Source organism: Ursus arctos, unplaced genomic scaffold, assembly GCF_023065955.2.
Source record: "Ursus arctos isolate Adak ecotype North America unplaced genomic scaffold, UrsArc2.0 scaffold_3, whole genome shotgun sequence".
Classification (NCBI taxonomy): Eukaryota; Metazoa; Chordata; class Mammalia; order Carnivora; family Ursidae; genus Ursus; species Ursus arctos.
In genome coordinates this window covers 101,936,888-101,948,127 of record NW_026622985.1, presented here as the reverse complement: position 1 = coordinate 101,948,127, position 11,240 = coordinate 101,936,888, and the positions used below count along the sequence as shown (strand labels likewise).

General features: G+C 49.6%; 1 protein-coding gene across 1 annotated transcript in view; it reads left to right on the top strand.

Moving 5' to 3' along the window:
* The first annotated feature begins 4,806 nt into the window (after positions 1-4,806).
* The window catches only part of PTPRN2 (protein tyrosine phosphatase receptor type N2), a 742,666-nt gene continuing 736,232 nt past the window's right edge, over positions 4,807-11,240 (top strand). Inside the window, exons 1-2 of the mRNA XM_057304523.1 lie at positions 4,807-4,906; positions 5,018-5,068. Coding sequence (XP_057160506.1) covers positions 4,807-4,906; positions 5,018-5,068 — 151 coding nt within the window. The remainder of the gene's footprint in view (positions 4,907-5,017; positions 5,069-11,240) is intronic.

The window sequence follows — 11,240 nt, the reverse complement described above, 5'->3', positions numbered from 1 at the left end:
GCAATCAAGATCAAAGTAAAAAACTAACAATAATAAAATGGTGTCTGCCCACCCTGGGTTCCCCTGAGGTGCACCCAAGGGGTGCGTCCTGCCCCTCCTGGGCCTGTTTGCCGTTGTTTGTTTTATTTTCTCTGGTGTCTGCTCTGAGACATTCCTCACATTGGCTCTGTCTGGGGTGGTGCTCCCGGTAAGTGTCGGCAGGATGGGCCTTGGCACAGACGCGCTTTGCCCATGCCTTTCGTTTCTGCATATGGCCGACGCCACCTGAGTCCAGGCATCACCAGCTGCCTGCTGTGTGTGGCTTCCCATCTCTTCCTGCTGGCGTGGGGGTCGCTCTGCAAGGCCCCTGGGAGCTGAGGCAGGGTGTGGGGACCATGAACAGAGCCACAGGCAGACAGGAGCCCAGTGGTACTGCCTTAGTGGGAGTTACATGGTGAAAGAAGTAGAAATGTGAGGGCGCCTGGGGGGCGCAGTCCGTTATGCATCCGACTCTCGGTTTCAGCTCAGGTCATGATGTCAGGGTCGCGAGATCGAGCCCCACGTTGGGCTCTGGGCTCCGCGCTCAGCGCTCAGCACAGAGTCCGCTTGGGACTCTCTTCTCCCTTTCCCACTGTCCCTCCACCCTGTCCTTATAAATAAATAAGTAAATTTCTCAAGGGAAAATGAAGGAGGAGCAGTGTGCAGGGGCAGGGGCTCTCCTTTCCTCCAAGGGTGCGTGCATGTGCAATCGCTGGCCGGATAATGGCACAGACTTGCCTTTTCCTTTCCTCAGATCTGTCCCAGGACTACAGAAGAGCAAGAGTTGAGGGTAGAAAGGATGAGACTTGCAGGCTGAACATCTGCACATAGAGCTCCGTCAAGTAAAATCCTAGTGGTGTCACCTGCCTCTTCTACCCAGGTGATCTCTTTTGTGGACACACACCCACTCTTCTTACCTGGGACAGCTTGGAATAGTGGAGAAAGCATGTGTTGGGGGAGAGAGAGACCAGGCTTTGTGTCAGGCTGTGGGCATATTATTAACCTTCTTGAGTCCAGGTTTCCTTTTCTGTGAAACAGGTGTAGGCATTGCTCTAGGCAGCTGGGGAAAGTTGTTAGATTGTGTTGTCGTTTACTTTTGGGAGTGCTCAGTGAGAAGGGGGGTTGATCAAGTAAGAGAATCCATGTAGGAGAAGACTTCGTTACTTGTGGAAAATTGCCTTTGAGAAAAGATAACCTGCTTGTTAATAACATGCGTTTGGGTAGAATCCACATGCCAGTTGGATTTTGTCATAGGTTTATTTGGCTACAATACTAAACCATTATTGGCTTAGTAGCATTGTTGGCTCTCAATTTTAAGAAATTTCCTGAGAGTACTTGGGTTCTAAGAATCTTCTAGTGGCTTTGTAGAAGATACGGTCACTGTTCCTGTTCATGTGGTCCGTCTGAGAGAGAAACTATTTTATTATTGGTGAGAGAATTCATTTTACTTTCATCTTTTTCTCACATTATTCAGTCATAAAACCTATTACCCTTGTGTGCACTGGCTTCCATCTCAGTGCTTCTGCAAACACCTGCAAGTGGGAGGCAGCCAGGAAAAGAGCAGACCCTGTAGGGTAATTAGCTCTCCTGTGGGTGGTGGAACATTGGTGACGGGGATTGCTGGGGGGGGGCCCTTGATTTTCAGGCCACTGTCCCCCCTGTGGCAGCATCACAGCCTGGAGGGGACACCCTGGGAATGGAAGGGCTAGAGTAGAATCCATGCAGTGGTGGGTGGGCAGTTTCCAATTAGCCAGGGGGTGGGGGTCCTGCTCACGTGGCCTGTTTCACCACAAAACACAAAACCCTACGTGTCTCAGGAATGGTAGGAGGCAGAGCTGGCCTGGCTCCTTGCAGAATTGCTGGATCCTTTTTCTGTTTGAATAGGAGGAGAGAAAGAGGCATCAAGATGGTGACACGATCTTGCTCAGTATTCTGAGAAAAATAAAGGGGGAGCAGAATTAGAACTAAAAAGGTTTGGTATGTGGATGTAGCGTGTGTGTGTGTTTGTGAGTGTGTTTGTGTGTCTCTGGCTATGTGTGTGGACAGTGTGCCTGTGCGTTCTGGACCTGGCGGGAAATCTGTGGATATGATGCCTAAGGGGTGCCCCCAGCCTCACAGCTGTACTCTGGGTGGTCAGCCAGGGGAGCAGCGTGAGCATTTTGGAAGTGTGTTGCCTTTGTTTTCATGAAAAGGGTGGATAACACGATCAAAGTGGAGGAATTGCAGCTTTGAGTTCTGGGCACAAGTGGACTGCTTCACGGGCCTGCTTCGTGGATGCAACTGCCTGGCTTTGGGGTGGCATCTGGTCTTGAGACCATTCATGAGCTTGACTGTGAGAGTGCAGTGTGAACAAATCGACTCTGGAGCTGTGCCCAGCCCGCCAGGGGAGGAAGGGAGGTGGGTGCCATTGGAGAAGGAAGTGTGTCTGATGGAGAGCCAGGGCGGAGCCAAGTGTCTCACACAGATGTCTTTTCTTTCTATGATTTATGGTCATAATTAGTATTAGTAGGTGGTTGACACTTAAAATGAAATATGGCCTTTCTTAATTTTAGAGCAAATAACACAAACAAATTAGCAGCCAAATTAGCATAGTGCACGTCTGGGAGAAGTATGTGAGCACTTGCAGCTCTGCTGATACGCAACTGGAAATACCGCTGGTGGAAGTCTCTCGGATGCGGTTTTTACCAGTTCCCTGCAATGGACAGAACGAGGCTCACGCGGACAGCAGGTGGTTGTTCCAGAGTCGGGATTCGAGAGTTAATTGCGATGCATGTCTCGTTCCAGTCGAGTCTGTCAGCTGTGATTAGAGCAGCGTGGAAAGCGAGTAAAGGCTTCTTCCTGCTGCCTGTCCTTGCAGAGCCTGTCATCTGTAATTTCCAGGTGACAAACGCAGGATTGTTAATGTACGTGAGCATTGGGCTAAAGTGTGGGGCTGCCCTCGTCCCTGTGTCCAGCCGTCCTCTGGGGTCTTCTGTGGGCACTGGAAACACACTGGAATAATCCAGCCACAGAGAAGGGATCATGAGGCCCTCTGAGCGTCTGGGCCGGTGGGAGGGGTGGCCAGACTGCTTGGGCTCCTCGAGAGACCCTTGCTGGTTTGCATCTGGTCTTCCACTGGAGACAGTGTCCTGAGTGGCTGGAGTGGAGCCTTAAAGGTCAGCCAGCCTGGCCCTGATTGCTCATGACACTGAGACTGGGCGCGCCCATTGCCTTTCTCGGGGCCACTGCTTCAGGGGGATCCAGATTGGATGCAGGCTTTGTTAACTGTCAGTGGGGGCAGGCTGTCTCTTGGATGGTTTTTGGCAGTTTTCTACCTCACAGGGCCTGGCTCAGGTACTGAGAGAGAAGCAGGTGTGAGTGAGGGGCTCTGGGAGCAGAGCTGTGAGGCACAGGGAACGGGGACACAGCAGCAAACGGAGTGCTTGGGTCAGTTCGTGGATGTGTTCCAACCAGAGTAAGACATGAAATGATACTTGTCATGAGATGTCGTTTCAGGAAAGCGGACCCATTGCTTCGAGTCGAGGCCCAGGGTGGCCAGCCAAGGAGCAGCTCCCTGGGTTTGCGCCCTGGGCCTGCCTTTAGGGCTTCTCCCAAACGTGGGGACTGTAATATCTTGTTCTTAATATTGTTGTAGGGGCAGGGGAGACTGCGTATCGTCATGAGTTCATGGTAATGCTGTCCCTGACCCTGCGCCTCTGGTTCTGCAATGACATTTGCTTTTGCAGCCTCTGCAGGTCCTGTTTTTGTGACTTCCTCAGCCCGTATTTGTTTCAGAGAATGCTTCCAACTCCAAGGATTTTAGAGCAATTCCCTAGTGAGCAAATTAATAATCAGGGACTTTACAGTGACTTCCTAATGAGTAACCCCCTAACCTGCCGCTCTCGCTCGTGCATCCTGCTGCCCTCGGGCATTTGCTGTGTGCCAGACCCTGGGGTACACGTAGAGGACATGGCAAAGGCTAAAAAGATGAACTTATGTGGCTCCTCACCTTGAGAATCTCCTATCCAGGAGAGGAAGGCGTGCCCTTCAGTTGACAATCGCATCACACGTCGTCAGTCCTCAACAATACTAATCCGCGAGTCTAGTCATGGGAGAGTCCACGGGCGACTTTCGAGTTGGGTCTTAGTGGATAAATCGGAGTTTGTCAAATGGAAAAAACAGGAATATAGGTATTATGCTTTGTCAGGAATATGCTCTCAGTGTTGCTGGAAGGCCTGGTGTGTTCAGAATACATCAGGCTTTTGTTGGCTGTGGCCTTCCTCTGGGGGGGGTGGGAACACAGCCTCAGGGGGCCTGAGGGGGGCTCCTCTGAGTCTTGATCTCACCCCTCCCTTGTTCACACCCTCACCTGACTGGCTCACCCTGTGGAAGATGGATGTTTCTCTCCGTGTCCGTTCTCCACATTTAAGGTGCAGTTGAACGCAGAGCAGAATGTCCACCTTCCCTGACCCACCACTACCCCTCTGTGGAGAGGGACTGCATTTGGGGCCCCATCACTTCACATTCTTGTCTGTCTCTCCACATGGAGAACGCGAGTCTGCTTCCGTCTACCTTCTTTCTATGTACCTGTCCACTTTGGGCCTCGCGTACTGGGTGTTAGACACAGTGTGTGACAGAAGGACCCAGAGGTCCCATTTTAGTGATGATTCTGACAGAGCCCTGTGGGGCTAAGGAGGTGTCTACATGGATGGCCCACCCCACGCTTCCTCCGCCGCTCTGGAAGGTGTCCTTGGGCAGACGGCCCCTCCTGTTGCTGGAAGGAACAGGGTGTATGCGAGTGTCCTCCCGATGGAGAAGCCAGTCCACGTGCACGTACTTCCTCTCGCTGACTCAAGCCAGGCTTCCAAATTCAGCATTATCTCAGAAAAGCCAAATCCAAAGAGCCTGTGTGGGTCTGCACTGTTTCTTGGACGCTCAGGAGCCAGCCGATGGAAGAGCTCTGGAGAGCTGCGCTGTCTTCGTAGCGCTGACTCCTTTCTCTTTTGTTTCTCCTCCCCAGGCTGTTTGTTTGAGGATGGCCTCTGCAGACCGTCTGAGACCTGTGTCAACGGTAAGTGTGAGGTCCCAGCTACACGCAGCTGTGGGTCTGGGTCTGCCTCGATCCCGCCGACCGTGGACGGGGCTCGCCATGTGGAGCGAACGTTCTGGGTGAGGTCCACTTTCTTCAGTGCTCCTGGAGAGGGCTGTGGAGCTGAAACTTCTCTGGGTGTTAGTAAAAACGTGATGGAAACTTAGTGGAGACTTAACGGAAGTGGAATATGTTGTTTACATGCACGTCTGTGTGTCTGTGTCTACATCTGCGTCTGTACTCCAGGACTGACGGCGACTCACAAGCCCCTTTAGAGCAGTAGGTGGTGGAATCGTGTGCACTGACTCCGGCTGGCCCCGCCACATCCCTCCACTCAGTTTTACTCCTTCAGCAGGAAGCCATTCATCCTTTAGACCACTTATTTCTTCTCTCATTAGGCAGAGAAAAAAAATGTTTGGTGTTTTGTGTTTTCCGATAGGGCTCTAAGCCCACAAGGAGCAGGAGTCCTCCTGGTAGCTGGGTCAGGAAGGGGCAGGCACAGGCGCTCCCTGCAAGGGCTGCCTCTCCGAAGAGACCTGGTGTCCAGTTTGATGGCAGCAGGTCTGGGGCAGTGTGCCCCTTGGTAGTGGCCTTCAAATGCTAAGGGAGGAGTTAGGGTACAACACCCGCACAGAGGTTTCACCCAGTGCTGGGTCTGCAGGTGGGCCCCATGTAGCTCTGGGAAGACCAGCGTGAAGGGCATGGCTGCTTCCCTTCCGCTCCTGCCTGTTTCTCCAGTGAGTCTGTGGAGTGTGTTTGGGGTGTGGATTTTGTCCCTGCCTGGATGCTGGCACAGGCACCTCTCACTCCCCCAGTTCTCTGTGCCAACAGGGGCGTCCGTAGCTGGAGCCCGATTCACAGAGGACTTGGGCCCTGGAGGCCCTGCCATGCGTGAAAGGTGCCTTCTGCCTGACTGCACTTGAGCTAAGCTGGTCCTTGCTGGGCCAACGTGAGGCACCATTTGAGGGTCTGAAAGTCAAAACCCAGGTGCTGTGAGCGTCCTACAGAGAGAACAGTCCTGTGTACCAGACCTGGGATTTCGGGACTGGAAATAATCATGCTTGTGTCCTGGTCGCTCGTGTGCCCTGGGGACAGATTGCTACAGCTCTGGATAGTTCTGTTTTGTGGGTGGTATCTATGTATTTATTTATTTTTGGCATTGGGAGGGGTTTGGGGGAAGAATTCTGTGCAGATTGTGATAATGGTGACCTAGGCTGGAGGGGGAGAGCAGGTTAGAACCTCCATGATGGCTGGCTGTGCTGTTTGTAGCCGCGTGACCCTGCCAGCCTGGGCGCGTCTGACTCTTCCACGTGGTCCGGCCTCTCTCTTGGCCTCCCCTCCCAGCTGCTTGTGATTGTACCAGCTTTTATTTGGAGGCAACTTTTAAAAAATAATCTTATTTTTAAAAATATGCCACCTGCCCTCAGTGAAGTTTGATTATAAAGGAAACAGGTGTGTGTGTGTTTAATTAAATTGGAGACGTCAGTGGCACCAGCACAATAGAAACTGTGGTTCCGTTCCCTCTCCTTTGTCCTTGACAAAAACCAGGCCTAGGAGTCTTGACCATTCTGGCGGTTTTCCTTCCCCAGCCTCAGCTTGCCTCCCTGGCATGGAATCACATTAACGTTATACACGATAATAGCTCTGAGTTCTTTGGAAAAAGAAAGTAATTTAAATGTAAATATAATGTGCAGACTTTGATTTCTGGAGACAGAACAATATTTGATATTTTTTCTATACAGTTAAGGTCTAGGAAACAGCAAAGCGGGTGTCGTCCAGTCTCACAAAACTGTGCGCTAGGAGTAGCAGCTGGGAGTGACAAGGAAAACACGCCCCTGGATCTGTGGTTTGCCACTGCATCATTCAGCCTACCAGCTGGTGGGGCAGGGAGGTGTGGCCCAGCAGCTCGTGGGGTCGCAGAGGGCGGGCCACTGTGTGGAGTCCAGAATGTTCTAGGGTCAGACACAGGTTTCCTCTCTTTTCCTTTCTCTTCCCCTTCCTTTTCTTGGGATATAGATAGAAATATATAAGCCTATTAACCTTATATATGTTCTCAGAGTGTCCAACAGAACTTTTTAATCACAAATGAAATTAAAATGTTTTCACGGGGTAAGATACTTTATAAAGAAAGTCAAAAGATAAACATACTTACTGGCTCACACCTATTAGGATGGCTACTGTAAAAAGCAAAAACAGAAAACAGTAAGTGTTGGTGAGGATGTGGGGAAATCTGACCCCTTGTGCACTATTGGCAGGAGTGTAAGGTAGCATAGCTGCCTAGGAAAGAGTGCGGAGGACCCACAAAACACTAAACATAGAATAACCATGTGACCCAGCAATCCCAAAAGAATGTCCCAAAGAATGGAAAGCATGGCCTCAAGTAGATATTTGCACACCCATGTTCACAGTAGCCTCATGCACAACAGCCAAGAGGGAGAAACAACACAAATGTTCACCAACACATGAAGAAACAGAATGTGGTACCCGTGTAGCCTGGAATGTCGTCAGCCTTGAAAGGGAAGGGATTTCCAACGTCTGCTACGACGCGGATGAACCTCGAGGACATCGCACTCAGGGAAGTAAACTAGTCATGAAACGACAAATGCGCAGGCGCCGGGGTGGCTCAGTGTGTTCAGCGTCCGACTCTTGGTTTCAGCTCAGGTCATGATCTCAGGGTGTTGAGATCAACCCTGCATGGGGCTCTGTGCTTAGCGGGGAGGCTGCCTGAGATTCACTCCCTCTGCCCCTCTCTCCCATGCTTGCTCTCTCTGTCTCTCTCTAATAAATAAAAAATCTTAAAGGGGGGGCAGATGCTCTGTGACTTACCTCTATGAGGTCCCTGGAGCTATCAGATCCACAGAGACAGGTGGGCACCGGGGGACTGGTGGAGGGGGATGGAGTTAGTGTCTAATGGGGGCAGAGTTTCAGACTGGGGGACAGAAAGTTCTGGAGATGGTGGTGCTGATGTTTGCACTGCAGTGTGAATGTGCTCGATGCTGCTGAACGGTACCTTAGAGGTGGTTTAGTTGCCACATTTTATGTTATTAATGTTATGCGATTTAATGTCACAATTAAAAAAAAGATACCCAGATTGGGAGAACCATTAGCAACATTTGGTGGACTAAAGGTTCCTATTCTTAATTATGAAGAGCTGCCACACCTTATAAGAAAAGGGCAAAGCATTGAGTAGGAAATTGGGCAAAGGTATAAATGGTAATTTGCAGAAGAGGAAATGAAAAGGGTCCACATATTGTATGAAAATATGTTTATCTTCAACACGACTTAGGGAAATTTAAATGTAAAGCACACTCAGCAGATTGCCAGACATTAAAAGATGAATAACACATCCAGTGCTGGTGAGGACCCAGGGAGGTGGGCACAGACCCACTCTGCTGGGAAGCATGTCAGTTGGTCACGTTCCTTTGGAATGTAATCTGGCAATATCTATTAAACGACATACTCATTATTTGTTTTGGGGACTCACATATATAAAAGCAAAGGTATGCAACAGTATTTGTAGTGGCAAAAGCTGCAACACCTGTAAGTCCACTGATAGGGAAATGGTTTCATAAATTATGGCTGGTCTATAGTATGGAAAATTACACAGATACTTAAAAAGGAGTTAAATGTCTGTTTCCTGACCAGGAAAAATGTGATAGGTAGGAAAAGTAAGTTGCAGAGCATATTTTCTGAGAATATATATATATATATATATATATATATATATATATATATACTCCCCACTACCCCCCCCCCCCCACGGATGGCCCGAAGGGAGAACGTACCAAGCACCCCTTGTATCTTTTGGGGGAATGAGGGCAATTTGGAGAGGGTATATATGGGGGGAGATTAACTTGTGTTTAAAGATGTTTGTTTATTAAAGCAATCTTGTGTTACTTTTGTAATAAAACTTACCTAATAAAGACATTTCAGGGTCTGCTGAACTGGTTTTGAAAGGCAGGTGGGGTTTAGGCCTGCTGACTCCGGTGCTGATCTTTACCAGCCAGCACTCCAGCCCAGCCCGTAGCCCCCACAGGGGTGGCCCTGAGGAGCCATGCGACCCCTGCTCTGGTTTCAGATGGAAGCTTTGACAGAGAAATGTCTTCAGTGTCTCAGGTGGGTGGTCAGGCAGGTAGTTGGTACCTGGAAGGTGGTCTGTGGGGTGGGTTAGTGTTGGGCAGGATGACAAGAACCTGTGGACGGCATAGCCCCGAAATCCAGGGATGGACACTTGAGGGGGCCGTGAGGGCAGGGAGTGGGTGCTGGGGCTGTCCCTCCTGCATCTATCAGTGCAGGGCAGCCTTGGTGGGCCCGGCTGTGTGTAGAGTGGGGCAAAGGCCGGATCTGGAGGAAAGGCCAGCGGGGTGAGGTCTAAGGCCACATACCGCTGCCTCTCTCTTGTGTTGGCCCTTCCAGGTGCTGCTGCTGGTCCTCAGGTGGCACAGCCTCCGAGGCCCCAGCGTGTGAAGGAAACTCCCTCCCTCCCCTCTTCTCTCTTTCCCTCCCCTCTTCTCTCCCCTTCCTTCCTCTGTCCTTCTTTGCCTTCCAAAGCTTTCTTGGGGTGTGAAGAAAGCCAACCAAATCAGTGTTTTTGTTGGAAGTACCCAGAACGGTTTTTTATTTTCCATTTTTGTGTTTAGTGATCACAGGCTGGGTCTGTCAGCGGCAGGTCATGATGTACTGGGGTACCCCGCGCACTGCAGAACGTTTGATAAACAGAGCTCCTGTTTTACCACGCTGAAAAACAATAGAATAAGAAGAAGCTGTAATTTGACGACTGGGGGACAATGAAAAAAGTAGAGTCAGTGTGAAAGAGATTAAATAGTCTCAGTAAAACCGATGCCATATGAGTTGTGACCACCTGGAGAGCCTGAGAAAGCCTGGGGGTCTGGACGGCCTGAGGCCCCTATTTTGTGCAAATGTCTTCATATTACATCTGCAGCTATGTGTCCTGAGTTTTCAGTTAGCATTCTACCGCTAGCATTTTCTGATGCTGTTAACAACCATTTGCAAACTTCCTTTTTAATCTCTGCCTAGTACTTGAAGTGCCAGAGTGTAACATAACCTTGAAAAGCATTTCCATCTTTTTAAATATTTAAGATACATTCACTACTGTTTAAATTAAAATAAATATCATAGGAGAAAAGAGCTTTGTGCTTGAAGTTTTCTTTAGTATTTTGGTCATTTTCTTATAAGATGGTCTTACAGATCAGATTAGTGGATCACGGGCTGTGGGGCTTCGGGGCACGTGACATGCTGGCAAACCGATTTCTACAATGTGGTCTTACTTTGGGCCCCATGGTATGCATGAAAGTGAACACCTCACTTCCTAGCGTAAGCATGATCTTTAAAAAATCTTTGCAATTTTGCTTTCCTTTTTTATTTACGTATGGAGTAGTTGATTATTAAACCTTCGGGGTCTATTTTTAGGACATAGCATCTGTTTTCGGTTGTTTCCCATTTACAGTTATTGGCCGTGGACTCAAATCCACTGAAAAAAGAATTTAGAAACCTGCTTTCCTAGTAGTTATGTTACTTACATGACTGCATGGAAATTCTTTTTTATAACCTGTTCTGGATTGATGAAATCATCTCTTTCTCTTAAGATGGCGCTTCTGGAGCACTTAGTTTTTTCTCTAATGGGCAGAATTGTTTGAGTTTGCTTTTGTAAGTTGTCCTCCTTGTTCGTTTCCTCCCCAGTCTTGGGGCCCCTTGTGCGTAGTAACCCCGGTTCCTGTTGGCTCTCTGCAGGGTCTTCTGTTTCTCTGGTTTCCATTCATTTGCCATGTTCCCCTCCAACTCGTCTGTCTGCCTCGCTCTCCTCTCCACCCCTCTTGCCCTGCAACTCTGTCACCTCCTGGCCTGAGACCTTCAGCTGTCCCTCTTCCACAGAATGAGGTTAGACTCCTGAGGCCAGCATGAGCATTTGAGGTCATTTACCATTTACCAGCTCCAGTCTCAGGGGTACTTTAAAGTGACCTCCCTTTGTCTGGTTAGGTTCTCCGTTGTTTCCACACGATCCCATTCCCATACCCTCCTCACCTTCCCCCAGTTCTACCCACCTCCCCATCCATTTGTGCTCTGGGATTGCCTTCCTCCCACTGCTCACCAAAAACACGGTTTGTCCTACTCAAGGCACTCAATGAGTATTTTT